The 22,547-nt window shown below is 42.1% G+C and overlaps 1 protein-coding gene across 3 annotated transcripts in view; it reads left to right on the plus strand.

Moving 5' to 3' along the window:
• Positions 1-22,547, plus strand: part of LOC149224983 (flavin-containing monooxygenase FMO GS-OX-like 4) — a 320,681-nt gene that overhangs the window by 191,161 nt on the left and 106,973 nt on the right. For 2 of the 3 annotated variants that reach the window (XM_089386380.1, XM_089386381.1), the window contains exons 3-6: positions 7,840-7,998; positions 8,176-8,258; positions 8,455-8,590; positions 8,766-8,939. In XM_089386380.1, coding sequence (XP_089242506.1) covers positions 7,840-7,998; positions 8,176-8,258; positions 8,455-8,590; positions 8,766-8,939 — 552 coding nt within the window. The remainder of the gene's footprint in view (positions 1-7,839; positions 7,999-8,175; positions 8,259-8,454; positions 8,591-8,765; positions 8,940-22,547) is intronic. The other variant, XM_089386382.1, reaches the window with a different exon arrangement.

A 22,547-nucleotide genomic window follows, 5' to 3' on the forward strand; every position in this document is an offset into this window, starting at 1 on the left:
CAACATCTCCGTCAACCCAAACTCACACTTGGAGAGCTTAGCATAGAACTGTTGCTCTTCCAAGATGCACAACACTTTCTTAATGTGCTGGAGATGCTCCTCCCAAGTCTTGCTGTAAATGAGAATATCATCAAAGAACACCAACACAAACTTCCTTAAGTGACTGCAGAAGATGTGATTCATGCAGGACTGGAATGTAGCTGGGGCATTGGTTAGCCCGAAGGACATCACCAAAAACTCAAAGTGCCCATAGTGACACCTGAAGGCGGTCTTGGGAATGTCCTGCTTCCTCACGCGAATCTGATGGTACCCAGATCTCAGATCAATCTTTGAGAAGAACCGTGCTCCTCTCAACTCATCCATTAACTCATTGATCCAGGGTATGGGGTACCTGTTCTTCAGGGTCTTCTTGTTCAGGGCCCTGTAGTCAATGCACATCCTCAATGTGCTGTCCTTCTTCTTCACCAACACCACGGAAGAAGCAAAAGGACTCGTGCTCGCCCGAATGTGCCCAAGAGCCAGCAACTCCTAAATGGCCCGCTCAATCTCATCCCGATAGGCCTTGGGATGCCTATAGGGGGTAGTAATCACTGCCTGTATGCCCTGCTCAAGCTTAATGGTGTGCTCAAACCCCCGGTCCAGTGGCTATCCCGGCGGAATCTCCCCAAACACTGTGGCATACTGGTCAAGGATGGACTATATTTCTGGGCGGATCGTCTGCCCTGTAGTCCCTGCCTCTGATGCACGCATCTCCACTGCCTACTCTACGTCTCCCTTCCAGAATACTCCCTCCATTCGATGAGCCGAAACAGTCTGAGGTGGATATGTGTGTTGTCCCCGTATCTTCTCATGCCTCCCTGTCTTCTCATCATCCCACTCCATCTCTAGGTCCTTCCAATCTGTTGTGACCTTCCCTAGAGTAATAAGCCACTGAACACCTAGTATCATGTTGGTGTTCGGAATATCGACCACAAAAAAGTGGTCAGTCAGTGTGTAGGTGCCTATTGTCACTGATAACTCTGGGACATAACGAGCACACACCATGGTCTGATCTCCTGGGACCAAACTGAAAAGCCATCGCAACTCTCTGTCTGTATACCTCTCTGCTCAACCATCTGCGCATCGATGAAGTTGTGGGTTGCCCCACTGTCAACCAGAACTGATACTCGCTAGCCACGTACTGTCCCCCGTACACGCAGTGTCAAATACTTGGGAACTCCTCGCAACGCTGCAAGGGCCCCTTTGGTAGGTGCAAAAGCTGCACCACCTACTGCTAGTGGTGGAGGTGGCAAAGGATCCTGCGCGGCATGACTATCTCCTGCCTCCACATCATCCTCCTCATCCTCTTCCCTGCTGATCTCGGAGAAGACCTCAATAAAATGTGCTTTGCCAGCAGCACATCTATGTCCCGGTGCCCACAGCTCTTGACAGGTAAAGCACAACCACTTCTTCTTTAGCTCCCTCCTGGCATCATCATTAATCTGTGCTTGTCTTGGATTCCCCTTTGGAGGTGGAATCCTCACATCCTTCCCCTTAGGCTAGAAAGCCTGTCTCTTGGCATGAGATGTCCGGGTCCTGGGTAAGGCATCCTGTAAGTCTCGGGTCCTGCTAATAGCATCCTGGAGTGTGGCTGGTCTAGTGGATCTGACTAGACCCCGAAGTGGCTCTGCTAACCCCTCAACAGACATATAAATCCTCCATGCCGCGGAAAGATCTGGCACCATCACTGAAACCCTCAAGAAGTCTGCAATGTAGGTCTCTGGGTTCCCGGTCTGTTTGAGCCTCGTTAGCTCAAAAAGTGCTATTCCAGATCCTCGCGGTCAAACCTCTCTATCAATCTCCTGGTGAACTCAGCATATGTCGTCATTGTGGAGTGTCCGAGTGTAACCATCCCATGGAACCACCAGTCCTGGGCCTCACCATCCAAATGTAATGTCGCCACCTTGATGGCCTCTGTCTCCGACATCTAGTTAAGCTAGAAATAGATGTCCAGCTTCTCCACCCAAGACTTTGCCGAACTGTTTGATGAGCCATCAAACGTAGGCAAGTGGAATCTACTAGCTGTGCGGTGGGTGTCTCCATCATGATAATGCCGGTATCCTCTGTGATGGTCGCGGGGTCTACTATCCCGCTGGAGCTGAACAAAGTCTCTGAATGAGAGAGCATCCCTAAACTCCTGCCCATAGGCCTCGTACTCTGCAAAATAATCGCCCATATGACCGGGCTCTGCCTCTTGCTGGGCTTCGGTCCCCATGTCTGCTCCTAGGAAAGTGGGCATGGTAGAGCGTGTAGGGGCATGTGAGGCCATCTGCTGAGTAGTATCATGCTGAGTGGCACCCTGCTCTGGCAAATGGTCGGATGTACCTAATCCCTCACCAACCTGGAAAACCCCTGGGTTCTCACGCTGTCTAGCCTCCACCGCCGTGAATCTCTGCCCCATCACCTTGATCTACCTTGATAGATCCTGCACTGATTTGAGGAGCATGTCCGCAAATCTCTTCCCGTCCTCATCTACCATCGGATCCTCCTGCTCTGCGTCCACCATAGGTTCCTCCTGTTCTGTGTTCACCATAGGCTCCTCCTGTTCTATGTCCACGACCTGAACACAGTCTCCCTCTTCGTAGGTATTCTCCAACCTACGCTCAATATCTCTGTATTTCCTACCTCTGTAACAGATGTAGGGCTTCTCCCTCAGTGTCATACACTGCTAGCTCCACAGGCTGAGCTAAATCTATGCTCTGATACCACTGTAATATCCCTTATCAGGGGTATCCCTCAAACACAAGCAAACTCCAACCAGAGATGGATTGGGAGGGTGTTTACCAGATATGTTGCCTCTGAAAAGAGGATGAGATCTGGAGGCTACCTAGCCCTTTCCAGACTCTGTCTAAGAGTATAGGAGAAAAACACACAAGTGGTATAGTAGCTGGGGATCTCAAAGAGATAAAAATAACAGTAGTGCAACATACAATAATGTATACATGGAATATAAGCAGATACTCGAGAAATGCAGAGAGAAATGCTAAGCCATTTTATTATACTGAGTAATGGAAAGAGTACAAGAGGTGATCAGAAAGATAGCACCTTGACTTGCACAAGGCAAGGGAAGAAATACACTTAGAATGGTAAGGAAATGGCCTCTCTCTGAACTGCGTCCCAGCTGCCGAAACACTGTTGAGCTGTTGTTGATGTTGGAAACAAGTGAGAATTTGGGGCTGTTCCCCTCCTCAGAAAATGCTGAAACTCTGGAATCAACCTCTGCTCAATAAACCCAGAAAAGCCTAGAAAGCTTTTCTAAAATAGCTGACCCCCGAAAATCACCCCCTTGAGGATCTACGCTATCCCTCAAGGCTCTGCGCTGCCCCTGAAGAGAATCCTCCAAAACTCTACCCGAGACTCTGCCAAAATCCTCCAATATGCAAGGGCTGATCCCTTGCTCAATCTCCAAGCTCAAATCCTCCACATAAACCCAATCCGGAGCTCCTACCAAAAGAGACTGCGTCCTCCCCTCTCAAGACTGCGCAGTCATCAAAATGCTCAGTTCCTCCTCAACTCCAGAGATCGCTCCTCCTGCAAAATACTGATGAAACTACCTTGCCCGAGCAGGCACTCGAAGTCCCCCGGGGCTAAGGGTGAGATCTCCGAACGGAGACACTCGATGCACTAAACAGTGCTGCAGACAGGCTAAACAGCCAGCGTGCTCTAAGTCGAAGTGACTAGCTCAAATGCAACATAATCCAATGCCCAAATGAGGAGGCTCCTCTCTCCTTTATAGCGTTGGCCTCTCTCAAAACCCTAAGGCCCACCTCCTCCAATGTAGCCTTTCTCTTACCACGTGCTCCTTCTCCATCTGCATAGTCCCTCCAAGTGTCTACGTGGGCACCCTTCTCTACATGGTCCTTTGGCCCCCTTGGATCCCCTTTTAAGTTACAACGTTGTGCTACTAGGGAGTGACTTTATTCAAAAAGTGAGTTATGTCCCCCTTTCCTCACCTTTTTATTTATAAATAACTATAGAAGGCAAAATTGAGCAAAATTGAATATTCCAATTAGCCATGGCTAATTAGGAATATTACAGATGCTCTGGTACGAAAGAACAAGCGCCTTCTACGTTGGAAGGTGGCCCACAACAAGCCTGTGAAAGGATTGAGTACTAAGGGCCTAGCATTGCAATTCCAAAAGTGCTCGCCACCTATTGGGTGGGGGATCGAAGTCTTAATCAAGACTGCTAGTCTTTGACAATAGTCTCCTTCAGCTGGCAGTCTCCTTTTTGTCGGATGCATGAGGGCATGCATCAGGTTAAGTGTGGGAGGATGTTGATCCCCTATTTTGTCCCTATCACTATCAGTTCAATCCCCATTTTGACCTCTTTTGGCCACTATGGAACCTACTTTTTGCTAAGTTTACTATCCTAATCTAGTCCCAATCCCCATTCGAGGTAAATCTTCTTTTGATTGCATTTGACTGTTTGTTGGTAGATTTAAGTGGATATAAGTAGCATATTCTTAAATTAACTCATTCTTGTAATCAAGTGTAGACTTCTTAGCAAAATGTGCAGGACTATACCAGAAGAAGCGGTTGAGGAACCATGACTCTCTATTTCAGTACTCAAAGTCCACATGCGGATTGGTACTCAAACAACGCAATGGGCAAGGAATCACGCACTACTGGATGGGAAGATCGAGCCAACCATGAGAAGAACGCATCCGATCTCAAAATCTTCACTCTCCTTCCTTTAGATACAACATACACTAAGTTGGGGTTTGGTTACGAGGTTGTTCATCAATTCGAGCCAGCAGTTCAAACCAACTTGTTTTGAAGGAATAATATTGTTCAACTATTATGAATTGCTATTTTTAAGTTTAGAGTCTAACTGTAATCAAATGCCTATAAAAGGCGGGGATGTAATATGTCAGGGGCATGCTGAACCTTTGAAATATTTGCTGTGTAACCATGACTTAAGTTCTAATAGAAGTTTGTTATGACACTCTTGCTCTGAATTCCAGTTGAATGTGTTGAATGGGAAGCTAATGCTCATGTTTTAACTGTGATTGCAACCGTTTCATTACTGTAAGTTCAAAAGCCCCCAGGTGTGGTTGGGCCCACCCATCTGGGTTAGCTTTGTATTTTCATTGACAGTGTCACTATGAAATTAGTGCAGTTAGTTTCCTTTTCCATTATCAGTCAGTTTAATTGCGTTGCTTTGTTTGGTTGATTAGTGCATACAGGTGTGTAAATGATTTCGAGGCTCTCATTATTGACATAGTGGCAATTAGATTTTGGCGTGAACTTAGTGTGCTTCCCAAACCTGAGCTGTACCGTTACCTTGACTTGCTCTCATCTTAGACACATCGTATGATCGCTTGCTGAGTAGATGGAATCAGTACCTGTGGACAACGCCGGCATGAGTCTTTAAACTCCTTAACAATTGATTAAAGACAGGCTTGGTTTATTCACCAAAATTATCTCTGTTTCTCTGGGAAGACCGACTCGAATCAATCCCTTGACTGAACTGTAGCACGGAGTAGGCAGCCCAAAATAGGCGAATGTTGCATTGATTGTTCAAGATGTTATGAATTGAATTAATGACCAAGGTAGGAAGTCACATTATTTGCATAGATGATTGATTGGAATTCGTCTCATTTCAGTTCATTCAACAAACTATCGGGTCAATGTGTTGTGGGTTGGTAACAAAACATCGCAGGAACAATTTGTGTGTGATCAGCTATTGAAGATCAAATCTTTAGTTTACCCCCCCTGTTCATGCAATTGCCAATTTCATTAGCCGATTGAAACAAGTGCTCTGCTCTGTTTTGTGCAATAATTAGTCTCATTGAATGGTTGACCTTTTCTTGGTTCATAAGGTTCCGATTATCCACTGTGTAGTTAAATCATTGCTTAAATTTGTAGCAGCATGTTGGTTGTGAGTAAGGATATTCATAAGTCAAGATTGGTGTGATCCCATAACATATTTAAGTATAGTTCCTTGAATTTGTATGATTACATAGCCAGGTGTTAAGCAGAGTCAGCGTTAAGATTGTTTTCATTAATCAAATCCTGTAAATAGTTGATTTGAAGATGGGACAATAAGTAAGTAAGTGATAGAGTAAGACACAGTAAATCCTCCACATTCGTACTTAACTCCTAAGTCTTGATGAGGGAAAATTAAGTACAAAACGATTGCTTGATCAAAGCGCTGCTAGTATAGACTACTCATTTGCTTACAAGTTGGATGGTTATAAATTGCTTCAGGAATGAATTGTTATTTACAATCAAGAGTTTAATCAGTTGAGTAGTTATTAGTACAGGTTGTTTGATTATTTCGAGTAAGAACTGCTATTATCATAGGATGCTTGTTGAGGAATGATTGAGTGGTTTTTCACATAGAAAGTCTGGTACCAACATTCAGAGATTTGATTGATACTGTTTGGTGTGGATAAAAGTCTGTTTTCTAGAGATACATAGTTGAGTACAGATTTGAATATTGAAATTTGTAAAGGTTTTAGATTGAATTTGATTGTTGGGTTTGCTCTTGACAACTAGATGATTTGATTTACAAATAGTTATCACTCCATAAATTGTAAAAAGGAAATCATCAAACTCTGACCTAGCCCTGAACAAAGAGAGCGCAAGGCAATTCATGTTTACGAACCCTGGGTTGACAATCAATATTAAGGGATTCAATCTGATCATATACATCTCTCAACAAATCATAACCTCATTTATTGCCCTTGAATATTGGCATTGGCTTTTGTATCCTTCCATCATTCTTATTTACTCTCTCTATTTAAAAAAAACCATTTTAGTGATTGGGGTTACTTGGGATATCACCTTACTACATATTGTTTAAGCCCAGTGACTTGTAAGGGAGACCTCCTCGAAGCCACAAGAGAGTTGATCTAAAGAGGCAAAGTAGGTCATTGAGGTGATAGTGGGGGATCTACCCAGTTTCCACTTGGATTGTGCGGTGTGGTTTGGAGCTTTCATCACTTTAACACACAATTCGTAGAGGTAACAGTGCTTAGGATAAGTCAGATTTTGTAGAAACTTGAGGCTTTGTCAGCAATCTCATGATTATCATGATATCCAACAAATAGTTCACAAGAAGCATCATGTCACAATTTGGGTGGAGAGGATAACAATAAGTTAGGACCATGATTTAGTTCTCATTGTTACACAATTTTAATATTTTTCTTTATGTTGATTGAAAGTTTCACACACAATATAAACATTTTTGCCTCATATGGCCATTCGACCACATGAATACTCTCTTTCTCTCTGCATCATGATTCACAAAGTAAGAAATATAAGATTGAGAAAGTTATCATTATTAATGTTCGTAATGTTATGATATATATATATATATATATATATATATAACAATCAATAATGATTAATTAGTGATTAGTATAGAAGAGACATATTTACGAACAAAGTTCGCATACACAGTAGAATACTTAGAAGATCTGAAATATGTAAACATCCATTATAGGTCAAGTAATATACTTATATAGAAATGTTAAGAAGATATGAGATAATGGAATTGTTACAAATGAGGACCCACTTACATACCTAGACAAGTGTCCCTTCATGAACGTTTATATCCTTAAAGACATACCTCTTCTATACTAATCACTAATTAATCATTATTATGATTGTTATTATTATTTATATTATATTCATAACATAGGCTACTGTACTCACAAAAAAAAAAACTTAATCAACTTCCTGAGAGTATAAAAAGCTTTATTTGTTTCACCAGACTCCAGAGTAGGGGCAACTAGATACAGTAATATCTTTTGCTTTCTGTTAAATGTCGTACTGAACTTTAGGGTATCAGGTTGTGATTGTAATTGGAAATTCAGCGAGTGGTGAAGATATCTCCAGAGAGTTGGCAAGTGTTGCTAAAGAAGTGCACGTGTCAGACAGATCAATCACATCTGAGGTCATCATGAGAGAGAACCTTGCTGGTCCTGGTAACATTTCACTGCATCCTCTGGTAAGAATCTCTAAATAATTCAGTTGTATGTAATGACCTTTTAGGCCATAGTATACTTTTGATAATGCTGCTGTGTTTGGCTTTGACTGTCAAGTTTTGGGGATCATGTGATGCCTGTAGAAGAAAGTAAAACTTTAAAACAACGGTAAAGTATTATGGTTTATTTTGTTGTAACAGATAGAATATGTATGTGAAGATGGAACTGTGATGTTTCGTGACGGGTACTCCATAGTTGCAGACACTATAATTCACTGCACTGGGTAATATATTTTGATCCACATCTTGAATTTTTCTGCCATTACTTTTGGACTAATTTTCAGAAGGATGGCATTGGATCTGTTTCATGCAAGTTAAGGCTTCTTGGTCTCTCCTCTCTTACTGTCACAGAGCATCAAACCTGGTTCTGGCATTTCCTTTTGTTTGTAGGTATTCTTATCATTTTCCTTTTGTTTGTAGGTATTCTTATCATTTTCCATTTTTGGAAACGGAAGGCATTGTGACTATGAATGATAACTGTGTGGGGCCATTGTATGAGCATGTTTTCCCACCAGTCCTAGCTCCTTCACTTTCATTTGTTGGTCTGCCATGGCAGGTTTGCATTTGTGTGTCTGTGTGGGGTCGAAACTGTTGATTGCTGACTGATAGGAAAGTAATAATACCATACAACATATCTATGCTATATGCAATTTGAATTTGATCATTTACTATTTGATTTTATATCTGCGGGAGTTATCTAAGCTTGTGGTACTGCTCTTGTTTGGTGTAAGGTTGCACCTTTGCCAGTATGTGAATTACAGTCTAGATGGATAGCAAAAACATTGTCTGGAAAGGCACATCTTCCTTCAAAAAATGACATGATTGAAGCTGTGAGAAACTTATATGCTCAGAATGAGGCTGCTGGTCGACCTAAACATTACACTCATAACATCGGCCATTGTCAGGTCACTCAAACGTTTCCTGCTTGCTCTCTCTTTAATCTCAGAGACCTTCTTTCTATTTTATCGGCATACAGATGGTGCAAATTCATTAATTTCTCTTTGTAATTTGTACATATTAATTGCAGTCTTTGATAATGATTAATTAAGCAGCTAGAGATCAGAAAAGTTAAACAGTAAAAACTTCATTGGAATATTCTAAGGTAAGCGAGAACGCATATACATGCTTGTCATAGCTATACTGCAGCATAAACCAAATATTCTTTGTGCTGACCATAGATATCAGGCTCTTTTGAGCCTAAGTATGCTCGCCTCATTTCTTTGACCTCCTAACTCTGACCTTCCTCCCTCTTTTGTTTTCCATGAGAGCTTAAACTCCTGAAACCCACTGAAATCCTCATCCTTGGCCTTCATGAAGTAGATCCAAGTCCTCTTGGAGAAATAATCAATGAATGTCACATAATAGCCGTAACCACTCAAAAATGAAACTGACATGAGACTGAACACACATGAATGTACCATATCCAGTTTTCCCTTGGACCTTTTGTCATTACTAGGAAGGTTCATCTTGGCATACTTGCCAAGTGTGCAACCCCTACACACACCCTACTCCTCTACACTGAACTCTGGAAGACTAGTGAACATCTCCCTCAATATAGGTAAGGCTCCATGGTGCAGGTGGCCCATCCTCCTTTGCCATAACTTCCATAAACTATTGCTATAGCCTATCATGAACCAAGGCACGTACTGACTGACCCTTAAGCATGTAGAAGTTCGTTTCTCTCCTCCCAATCACCTGATTTGTACTTGAACTAGAAGATGTCAGCTTGACAATTACCTATCCATCTCAGAAGAAAACTTCGTATCCATTATCTTTCATGGCTGAGACTGCTAAAAGGTTCTTAGTCAACCCTGGAATATACTATACCTCTGTCACCTCCAAATGCTCTCTTAACTCTAGCTGAAACTTGATAGTCCCAACCCCTTATACTGCACATCTAGCATTGTTTCCAAGCTTCACATGTAGCTCTGAGCTCCCTCTGAAATGATGGTGAAAAAATATCGTGATCCCATCATGTGATGAGAAGCACCTCTGTTCACGTACTACACACCCTTGGGTATGGTGCTAGAAAGACAAGACACCAACGAGAACTCCTTGAACCTGGTGGCAAACTCACTGACCTATGAATCTGCTGAAGCTGCTACCTGTGCCTTCCCCTTGTTGAAGTGTGTAACTAGTTTCGGTCTTCATAATTGTATTTGTCTCATGACACAATGTAATTATTGTTATACTTAAGAAAATAAATTTTATTGTAAAAGATATTGACTTATTAAAGCATGAGTTTCATACTTGGGTCAATGGTCAACAGATCAAGCACCCATTGTGTGCTCTAGGGGTTTTGTATTGAATCAAGTCAAAGTCATGATGTAAAAACCTTTTGAGGACTCATGTATCAAGAGAAAAATATTTCCTATGTAAAAGCATTGTCTAGAATGTCACCAAGACTAGGTCGGCTAGCCCTCATCAAGTCAGCCTAGAGAGGCCTAATCTAGCCCCAGCAAAAGGTATAAAAGGACTTCAACCTCAATGATACACACAACAAACACATCTCTTAAATGGTTCTGCGGTCAAGAAAGAAGTGTCAGGGTCCTAGAAGAGGACTAGAGAACAAATAAGCAAGAAGGCAGGCTAATCTTTCAAGTTTTGAAATTTCTCTCTAAATCAGTCCACACGTACGAGGTTTCTATGGAAGACTAGGGTTTCTGCAGGTATGAATTTTGAAAAAGAAAATAGCAGACTTTGTTGAAGGAGCAGATCTCTTGGTTGGGTGGCTGGCCTGGTCTTGGTGTGTTGGTCTAGGGTCTATGGTCTTGGAAGTCTACTTTGAATTGATTCTATATGGAGTTCTCTGGGTTTTCCACTATTGAGGGGTTTTACCCTGGCTTGGAGCCTATCTCTGGTGTTCCTCTTGTTTCTCTTGTGATCTTCTATGTTTGGTATTTTTCTTGATGATGAAATAACATAACAATCGATAAGAAGAACTAAAAAATATCACAAGAACTTGTCAAAGTTTAAGAGAAATCAAACCAAAAACCCTAACTATATGCTGCCCTAGATTTCTCAACATGGTATCAGAGCTTGGTTCACATACATAAGGGTAAGAAGGAGATCATAAAGGATTACAAGATGAGCAAAGGAAGTCTTGTACCTAGGGCCGAGCTCCTAGAAAAGGAAGATATCAATTCTGGGCCTATTTACAAGCCCTAATTACAATGATAAGACCAAAGTCCTGAGAAAGTAGAGTGAGGGTTTTGAAGAGTTTAAAAGCTTTGTTTTAAGGGACTGAGAGGCTAATCTTCTAGCCCAAAGAAGGCCAAGTCCATCAATCCAAGGATCGAAGTCCTGGGCACATTCTACAAGGGCTGAAATCATTGCTAAAACAAGTCCAAAATCTGGTGCTATCTTAGAGATCTGAATCTCACATGTTCTGGGTACTTTTTTCTCATAGTAATCAAGGAATAACCTTTATGATCAGTTAGAAAGGCAAGCTAGTGCGAAGTGTTTGTAAGACTTATAGGGCTGGTTGGAAGATTCACTATGTAACTACAATCACTATAAGAGAGGGAGTTGAGCCTCCTTAGACCTGGGCATGAGCCACAATCATCTTGTGAAAGGGCCGAGACCCATTCTAAACATGTGCATTGAAAAATGAATTGTTTAGAAGGCTTTTCATCTATCCTTAAGCTCACTACAATCACCCTAAAGGAGGAATCAAAAGTTTTGGGCATAAGTGTTTTGGATAAAGTATATCCACAATCATATTCAAAGAAAGCCGAGACTCCTATTGTAAAGAAGCTTCAGTCATTTGGAGAAGGAGTCGAGCCTCCTACCTCAGTCGTGGGCTTAAATGTATTCATTGTCACCTTAAAAAAGGTCGAGACCTTTTCTACAGACCTGTGCATTAAGAAAACTGTGGAACGAATTAAGTTTGTCATCCATCTAAAGGAGAAACACAAGTAGTTCTATACATACATAGTGATATAGAGGACAAGAAATTATGTCAAAAAGGCAACAATCCTATAACATATATACACAAAGTTCAAGCTTGAGAAGTCACATAGAAAGCCAACCTTGTGACACCTGTTTCGAGCATATATATATATATATATATATATATATATATATATATATATAAAACTCGAAGTCTGTGTCTTGGAAAGCCCTACTTATAGGGTCATCTCAAGTCTTTGAAACCTATTATCCCTGTCACGTTTAAGGACAGATATCCCTACAGTGGAAAGAGGAAGAAGCTACAAGCAGTTGTGATTATGTAATAATGGGTTTCTGAGTTTTTGAAGGAACAATCTCCTATATACAGTGGTGGGACACTTCAAGATCCATCTTGAAGTCTTGTAGCAGAGCATATATATTGTTGAAGATATGCTGAGAGATAATCTTGGCAAAGATCTTAGATCTTTGTCTCAAGAAGAAACCACAATCTTGTATCTCCCTGGAAGTAGTGATAGATGATCACCTTGAAGACTTGAAGTTGTCATAAAAGTCAACACTATTGTTTGGAGGAAGCAAGTCAACGTCTCAAAATAAATGTCTTACCGCTTTTTGATAAGAAGATCATGGCATCCTGGAGAAGGCCTTATAGCAGCTTCTATGATCATGAAGGACAAAGGTACATAATCATGAGGTATGTACAATATGTTTCTTTGTTAAACATGAAATATTTTAGGGTTAGTTGATTGTATGGTTCTATGGTTTGTAGTTTTCGTTGTTTTTAGAAGTTGATGATGTCTAGGATTATGAACCCTAGATGGTATGTGGAAATCCCTAATCATATGGAAGCCCTAACCTTAACCTGCTTGTTCCCTCATCAAAACCCTATTTCTTGATTTTTTGATGGATTGATGAGGATGATAAGTTGAATATGACATCTCGTCACAAGATCTAGTGTTTGTACTTGAAAACCCTAGGAGTACATTCTCTAAGTTTCCATGGAAACCCTAGATTGACAAGCTAACATCATGCTTTAGTTATTATATGTTTTATTTTATAGTTTTGTCAATAAACCTTGCAAGTGCATCATGAAAAAATCAAAGGAAGATGGATAGATTATATGTTTTGATAAGCATGATGGAAGGAGGGAACTATAAGGACCCTGAAAATAGTAACTTAATAAACAAGTTGGATCCTTGATCTCTCCGATTCGTAAAATAAGATTCATGTGAAAAACTACCGTGTGAATATGGATGCCTGGTCAGGAAGGTTGGCATTATAAGTTTATAGATGGAAAAGAAGAATTGGCAATAACATATTAAAGAATTCATTGTACATCTATCATCTAGTAGATAATAATAGGTTCATGCAAAAATTGATTGATGAGGATCACTCAAAGATCCTCCATTGGAAGACTTCATGGGAAGATTTCTTCACTTGGTGGAAGAAAGACCATGATGATGTTACCTGCGAAAAAATGGTTACCCGATTCCTACTACAACAAACTGATAATATTTCACCTACTTGTTAAATTACTTGCAATTTTCTACGACAAATACTAAAATACATACACTACAGTCTACAAAAAATAAAATACTATGGAAACTAAATACTGCACTAGAGAGAAATAAACACACACATCAACACAATTGTTTTTGGACAATGTCCTCAGAAAAACCCAATGTGGGAAAACCGGTGCAACAACTGAGGGTTTTATTATTATGCAGTAGTAATCTGAGTACAAATTGTTGGATGCCCAAACTGGCTATCTGATACAGAGAAAAACTGACAAGGAGATAGTGAGAAAAATCTCACACTGTCTGCTGATTTGAATTTGATCCAGACTCTGGATGATTGGCCCCACGTTGGCTCTGTGCAGCCTTTGCATCAACCTCTCTGGGGTCTGCGTCACCTCCTTCTTGGAATCTCTTGTTGTCTGGAACTTCGCTCCTCTAGCCATCTGATCTCACATCCTGAATTCTGGCTCTGGAATTCGACTTCCCAGCTGAATCTCAGACTCCCTCTGAAGCTTTGTGTTGCCTCTGCGTGGCACTGTGTTGCCTCTCTGAACATCTCTCTGTCTTCTCTACCTTGCACTCCTCGGATCTGGAAAACTTCCTCCACTCTACTATCCCTGTCCCTCTCTCACTGCTTCAACTTTACTGAATCACTTCCAGCAACTCACAGTTGCTACTTAGGAAATCGGTTCTCTAGCAAAATCGAACTGCTCAAGTGTACTTCTCCAGCCACATCCAACTCCTTCTTATAATCTCTCGTTGGAGCTCCAACAACCAGGATTAGAACCTAATTGATGGCTAAGATTAACTTGGCGTTGATCCTCGTCTTCTTCTAGAAGATTCACACCTGATTTAAATAATACCCTATAATTAATTAGATTTCCTAAGTTTAGACTTAGGGAACCATTTAAAAAAGAATTATTTTAATTAAATCATCTCTAGGTGGAATTTCCAGAAACAATTTCTGGGTTTTGGAGAATACATGTATTCTAGCCTCTCCTCAAAATTTCGTGGCTAGAACACATCTGATGTTACAAAAATCAACACTCCCTCTTAGCGAGGAATGTGTTCTAGTGCTGCAACTTACTGCTGCATCACTCTATCTCTGCATCATCTCCTGTTGCGTTGTTGATGTTTGGCTCTACTGCCCATCAACCACTGCGCAACTCTGACTACTGCATCTGTGCTGCTGTTGGACCTGTTGGACTGCTGCAAACATTGCATCTGCACTGCAACCTTCTCCATTTGTTGTTGTTGCAACTGCAACAACTGCAGTGGAAAAACATCCAAAATACTGAACCAACTGTGTTCAGTATGATTCATCTGTCGTCCGAGTTCTGACTGCTGCTAGCCTCTGCGCATTCACTGAAGCCTCTACATCGTTGCTAACTCTGCACTATGCCAACTGCACTACTGTCAAATTTGCTCTACGCTGCTCAGTCTTTGACCTACTACTAGCTATTGCGACTGTCACTCTGGCACATGATTGCACCCACTGCCACTGGTCCATCCTGCTACTGCATGTCTTGGGCTCCCGTAGCAAGGTATTGATTCATGAGGTGGACCTCCTCAAGAATCCTGCCCATCTTGTAGCTCTCTGGGGCTACAATTCTAGATCGCCCCGCCTCACCCCTGGAGGCATCTCGGCAATCATGGAAAACTCTTTCTCCAGTCTGGAGGACAACTTGTCGATCTTTGCGGATGTAGCTTGCTGATCCTACTTCTCCTCCTTGTCCTTCTTCCTGAGACGAAACTAAGTGTTGTAGTGGCCCATCTCACCACACCTGAAACACTTGATCTTTGAAACGTCCTTCTCCTTTTTGCGCTGCTCCTACTGCCCCTTTGATGCAAGGGCCACGTCCTCCTCTTCCTTCACTACTTTCGCCCCACAGTTGCTACTATCACTGATGGTGGCCTTCACCAGATCACGCCTCATCTCCTCTTGCTACATATTAGCCCACACACGTTCCCAATTTGGTAGGTTTTCTCTGACCAGGATGCTCTGGACGAAAACTTGCCAATCTTTAGAAACACTATTCAGCGCTAATCGTACAAACTTTGTAGGCTAGGGCCCTAACCCTACTGAAGCTAGCTGATCTCGGACTTCCTGAAGCCTCTTAAGGAAGGGGTCTATACGCTCCCCTTTTTGCATCCTCATGCATCTCAACTTCTCTTCTAAGTACATCTTTCGCTGCTCGGAAGATCCTTCGTATAACGTAGCTAAGGCTTCCCACATCTACCAGGCAATATCCTTGCTGGTTATATGGGATACTACATGATCTCAAACCTCATTGAATATGATCCTCTTAGTCTTTGCCATCTTAGCCTTGTACTTGAGCGGATGTGCATTGGCAGGCACAACTACCACACTATTGACATAATCTTTGAGATTATTCTCATCTAGAAGGCAGGAGATCCTAGCCTTCCAGATCACATAGTTGGAGGCTTTGTCCAACCGATCTTGATCTCTCAACCCAATTGATGCCATCTCCCTAAAAATAAAGTCGATCTGCTCCCTCTTCTCCTCTGCGCAGTTGCTGCCCAACTATTTGCACTCCCTTCTGGAGTTAGAAATTCCACACACAACTTCTGTTGCTCTGCTTGGAAAATTTGAACTTCTTGGCTAGAAGTTCTCTGAGGAAGAAATTCGCTCAGTATGTGCTCTTCTCTCCCACTGACACTATTATGCCAGTAGCTACTGCAAAATAACTGTGTCTCAGCTGAAGATCTGCTCTGCAAGGAAAAATACATTGCTCCCTTCTGCCTCTGGAAAGCTTCGATCTGGAGATCAAATTTCTCTTCGAATCACTCCGAGAAATTGACTTCTCCTCAAAACTATGACCTATTGGCCCAAGGGTTGCGCTTCCTCAGGGGTTTCGAATTGTTGCCTCTACAGTGTTGAAATTTCTGAATCTAACACATCAGAAATCCCTACTGCATTATCTGGTTTATTTCACCTACTTGTTTACTCCTTAACAAGTTATTTATCCATATAAATACTGAAAATAAACACAAATGCAGCCTTAACTCATATATAGATCAACAACTGAAATCCTAGACAAACACACAAGGGACACTGTTATTTTTGGACAATCATCCACGTAAAAACCTAATGCGGGAAAATCGATGTAGTTGTTTTGAGGGTTTTATTATTATGCAGATTTCTTGAGTACAACTAGGGTGCCAAACTAGCTCATCCAACAAATATTTTTACACGACAGTAATACCTCTTCTCGGAAGCAAATATTCAGCTTCTCAGCACTAGTGTGCCCCACGAAAATCCTTCTGGCGCTTCTCCAAGGCTCTGTGTCAGCCCTGCTAGCCTTTGCGTAGCTCTAGAATCCCCTGCGTCAGCCTTCTGCCTCTCTGCGTCAACTCTTTGGCCTTCTGTGTCACCCACGTAGGCCCCTCAACCTCTGCGCGGTCTCTAGCTGCCTCTGCGTAGCCTCCTCAGTCACTGCGCTGACCCTCTAGCACTATCTCTGCCTCTATGCTATGTACTCACTGCCCCTTGCTGCAACTCATATCACTTGTTCGAATTTTCTCAGCAAATCCCGCTCCAAAAAATAGAACTGACTAGTCAATCTTGGTGTGTCTCCAACTGACCCTCAAGCTTCCCCTTATACTTTTCCTGTTGAGTCTTCAACGACCGAGATTAAGTCTCTAATCAACGACTAAGATTAGATTTGGCTTGATTCATGTCATTTAGAACATTCTCACCTAGTTTTATATTAATACCCATTAATATTTTAATTTTCCTAAGTTTAGACTTAGGAACCCCATTAAAAATATTAATTATTTTAATATCTCTCTAATTGGGTGGAACTTCCCCAAACCATTTCCTGGTCTTGGAGATCTCATGTGCTTTAGCCTCTCCACCAATTTTCATGGCTAGAGCACATCCGATGCTACCACAAATCAACACTCCCTCTTAGCAAGGAATGTGCTCTAGTAATGCTCCACCACTGAACATTACACTGATCCTTCGCATTGGTACCTGTGCTGATGCTTGGCCTACCGCCCAACATCTATTGCATTGTTGCTCCTATACTGTTGCCCCTGGCTCTGCTACTGCCATTGCTACATCTATACTGTACCTCCCTCTGCATCCGTGCTGTCATTGGTCCTTCCTCCCAATACTGCATCTGCATTGCAACTCTCTCTCAAATGTTGCATCATGCTGCCCATAGCACTACCACTGCTAACTGCTGCACTGAAACTCAGTTACCAAGAAGTAAGTAACTGATCTACCCAATCACTAACATCCTTGTCAGTTTGGAAGCCTCCTAATGCTGAAGCTACCTATGCTGCTATCTTGTGCTCCCTCTGTTGCCTCTGCGCTGTAGCAAACCCCTCTGTGCCTCTCGCACTGCTGCAACCACTTCTGTGCATCTCGAACGGCTGCAAACACCTTTGTGCCTCTCGCACTATTGCAACCCCTACTGCGTTGCTACAAACCCCATCATTCTAGCATTGTCTTGCCGCTGCATAGCATGTTGCTTTACCCGACATCTGTCATCTTGCTACTATTGTTAAGGGCTCCCATAGCTGGATTACATCCAAGAGTTTGGGTACCTCAAGGATCCTGCCCCTACATCTTCTGTAGTCCTCCTGACTACAGCTCGATGTCTCCCCACCTTTTCTCTAGAGGTGCATGAGCATTCGTGGCACAGTCGTCATCAGTCTCAACTTCTTTCTCCGCCTTAGCCGGAGTTGCCTTGGAGTTAGAAGCTTCTCCCTTATTCTTCTTCCTGGGACACTGGGTTGCATAATGACCTAGCTCCCCACGATGGAAGCACTTCACCTTGGAGATGTCCTTCTTCTTCCTCTTCCCCTGTTGTCCCGCATATGCCAGAGCTGCATCCTCCTCCTCTTTCTTGATTCGACCCCCTTTGTTGCTACTCCCCGCCTTGGTCAATCGTCTGATCTCTTCTTGGCGAAGAGCTGCCCACATCTCTTCCCATCCTGAAAGATTAGCTCTGCCCAAAATTCTTTGGACAAATGTCTCCCAATCCTCGGAGACTGCATTCAGGGTGGTTTTCACCATGAACTCCTGATTCGGCATGGCCCCAATGGAAGTAAGTTGGTCCTGAATCTCCTACAATTTGAGGAGGTATAGATCTATCTGCTCCCCCTTCTGCATCTGATACGATCGCAACTGATTCTCTAATAGCATCTTCCGCTGCACGGAAGTGCCCTGATACAATGTCGTCAAAGTATCCCACATCTCCTTTGCCGTGTTCTTCTTGGAAATATGTGGTATGACATGATCCTTGACCCCATCAAGGATTATGCACTTTTCCTTCACCATTGTATCCTCATACTTTTCATTATCACCTGGGTCTACTGGGATAGCCACGGTTCTCAAGGCAAAGCCCTTGATGCGATGTCTATCCAAAACAGATAGGATCCTGGCCTTCCAGATGACAAAGTTGGAGGCCCTGTCCAACCTGTCCTGATCCCTCAATACGTTCATTGCCATCTCCTCTCCTCTTTTGGACTCCCTCTGAGTCTTGACTTCCATCTTGGAAGTTCCCTCCTAGAATCCCTCTGAGTCTCGACTTCATTGCTGGAAATCTTCTCGCCAACTGTCGATCCGCTCCTCTTCGATTCTCTTTGCAACTGCAACTCGAATCTGGATTTCTTGGCTAGAAATCTGTCAAGGGAGTGACTCCCTATACCTTGGTTTTGTCCTGTTAGGTACTTTTCTGCTTCGGCAACAACAACACCCCACCAAATTCCTAATCCACAATCTGCCCACAACTCCCTATGCCCCAGCAACTGAAGAAACTGAGCATTCCAGCTCTGCACAATCTTGGCAAAGGCTGAATCACTCCTCTGACCAACTGCGTCAAGCCTACCTGATTGAGTAAGATGACGTGGCTCTTCGTGAGCCTCTTCTGCCTCTCTCTACCTTTGCGCTGGCCCTTTCTCTGGCTCAAAATGATGATGTAGGCCCTCTGTGTCACTCCTTCTCTGCTGCTTCCTGCTTAGGAGCAACTCTGTCTATCGAGACAACTGCTACTGCTGCAAATACTTCTGATTATGCTGGTACCTTTAGTTCTCTTGTGATCTACAACGCTCTGATACCATGTTGAAATTTCTGAATCTAACACATCAGAAATCCCTACTGCATTATCTACTTTATTTCTCCTACTTGTTTATTCCTTAACAAGTTATTTATCCATATAAATACTGAAAATAAACACAAATGCAGCCTTAACTCATATACAGATCAAAAACTGAAATACTAGACAAACACACAAGGGACACCGTTATTTTTGGACAATCGTCCCCGGAAAAACCCAATACGGGAAAACCAGTGCAACTGTTATGAGGGTTTTATTATTATGCAAATTACTTGAGTAAGCTAGGGTGCCAAACTGGCTCACCCAACAGAGATTTTTACACGGTAGTAATACATGTTCTCGGAAGCAGAAATCCAACTTCTCAGCACTAATCTGCCCCACAAAAATCCTTTTGGCACTTCTCCAAGGCTCTGCGTTAGCCTTGCTAGCCTCTGCTTAGCTCTAGAACCCCCTGCGTCAGACTTCTGCCTCTCTAGGTTAGTTCTTTGGCCTTCTGCGTCACCCACGCAGGCCCCTTAGCCTCTGTGTAGTCTCTAGCTGCCTCTGCATGGCTCCTGCTGCCTCTGCGTAGCCTCCTCAGTCCTGCGTTGACCCTCTAGCACTATCTTTGCCTCTATGCTATGTACTCACTACCCCTCGCTGCAACTCAAATCACTTGTTCGAATTTTCTCAGCAAACCCCACTCCAAAAAATTGAACTGACTGGTCAATCTTGGTGTGTCTCCAACTGACCCTCAAGCCTCCTCTTATACTTTTCCTATTGAGTCTTCAACGACCAAGATTAAGTCTCTAATCAATGGCTAAGATTAGATTTGGCTTGATCCATGTCATTTAGAACATTCTCACCCAGTTTTATATTAATACCCATTAATATTTTAATTTTCCTAAGTTTAGACTTAGGAACCCCATTAAAAATATTAATTATTTTAATATCTCTCTAACTGGGTGGAACTTTCCCAAACCATTTCTGGATCTTGGAGATCTCATGTGCTTTAGCCTCTCCACCAATTTTCATGTCTAGAGCACATCCGATGCTACCACAAATCAACATGCAGTAATTTCAAACTCCCTCTTCCTTTCTTCAACTGAGCTCTTTTGCTCACAATCTATCCTCTGATACCATGAGAAAAAATTGTTACACAATTCCTACCGCAGCAAACTGATAATATTTCACCTACTTGTTAAATTACTTGAACAAGTTACTTGCAATTTTCTGCGGCAAATACTGAAATACATACACTGCAACCTACAGAAAATAAAGTACTGTAGAAACTAAATACTACACTAGAGAGAAATAAACACACACATCAACGCAGTTGTTTTTGGACAATGTCCCCGGAAAAACTCAATGTGGGAAAATCGGTTCAACAACTAAGGGTTTTATTATTATGCAGTAGTAATCTGAGTACAAATCTTTGGATGCCCAAACTGGCTATCCGATACAGAGAAAAAATGACAAGGAGATAGTGAGAAAATTCTCACACTGTGTGGCGATCCAAATCTAATCCAGGCTCTGGGTGACTGGCCCCACGCTGCGTAGCCTCTACGTCAACCTACATAGATCTGCATCAACGTCTCTGGGGTCTACATCACCTCCTTCATGGAATCTCCTGTTGTCTTGAACTTCGCTCCTTTGGCCCTCTGGTTTCACACCCCGGCTTTTGGCTCTGGAATTCAAATTCCCAGCGAAATCTCAGACTCCCTTTAAAGCTTTGCACTGCCTCTCTAAAACTCTCTCTGCCTTCTCTACCTTGCACTCCCCGGATCTGGAAAAATTCCTCTGGTCTTCTATCCCTGCCCCTCTCTCATTGCTTCGACTTTACTGAATCACTTCCGGCAACTCACAACTGCTACTTAGGAAATCGATTCTCTAGCAAAATTAACTGCTCAAGTGTACTTCTCCAACCACATTGAACTCCTTATAATCTCTTGTTGGAACTCCAACGGCCAAGATTAGAACCTAATCGATGGCTAAGATTAACTTGGTGTTGATCCTCATCTTCTTCTAGAAGATTCACACCTAATTTAATTAATACCCTTTAATTAACCAGATTTCCTAAGTTTAGACTTAGGGAGCCATTTAAAAAAGTTAATTATTTTAATTAGATCATCTCTAGGTGGAATTTCCATAAACGATTTTTGGGTTTTGGAGAATACATGTATTCTAGCCTCTCCACAAAATTTTGTGGCTAGAACACATTTGATGCTACAAAAATCAACATTACCGACATTCTCTCTCAGATTTGGGGCAAGCTCCCTAGAAATTTGCTAATACAGTTGTAGCATGATGAAGTCCCATCTTCAGAATGGGGAACAATTTGAAGAAAGCTAGGTGACTAGCTGAAATACAAGATATGAATGTCTTTGAAATTCTTCTTTGATTTAGTTAACTTATGTTTTTAGTATGCAGGAAGCGCTGGATACAAAAATATGCTTGGTTGCATTAGCATGCTTTGAATTTGTTTGGGCTCTTCTGGTTGAAGACATGTTGGTAGTAATCAAGATCCTATATGATATGAAAGACTGCCGACTTCAAAGGAAGCTACAACATCCCCGACAGAATGACCTGATGTGAGGATGAATCTTTCTGATGATTGAATAAGGATATCGATGAAGACAAGGCATGACATGTTGAAAAGAAGATATTATAATCCAATGACTCTGACGGTTCGATATAGTTCTGCTACCAAAAGAAGATGCTTTGCAGGAAAATTTAGTGATAGGCAAATATGATATGATTAAAATTCAATTGAAGAAATTGAGTAGTTAACATTGGTAGTCTAAGTCCAAAGGATATATATCATTGACAAGAAAGGTAGCAGGTTACAAATGCAGATAGAGATTGATGATATGGAAAGTGATGGTTTGTCCCTACGAGAAGCTGTGAAAGAAGATGTCTCCATGATGTGCACAGAAGTGGATGATGAAGAAAAAGGAGGCCTACAAGTAGCTAATAGTACCATGATCTCCATGGAAGAATAGACAACTGATATTGGAAG

Source organism: Pinus tabuliformis, chromosome Q (genome assembly GCF_031772625.1).
Source record: "Pinus tabuliformis cultivar Carrire ecotype Pingquan chromosome Q, CPIR1, whole genome shotgun sequence".
In the NCBI taxonomy this organism is placed as follows: Eukaryota; Viridiplantae; Streptophyta; class Pinopsida; order Pinales; family Pinaceae; genus Pinus; species Pinus tabuliformis.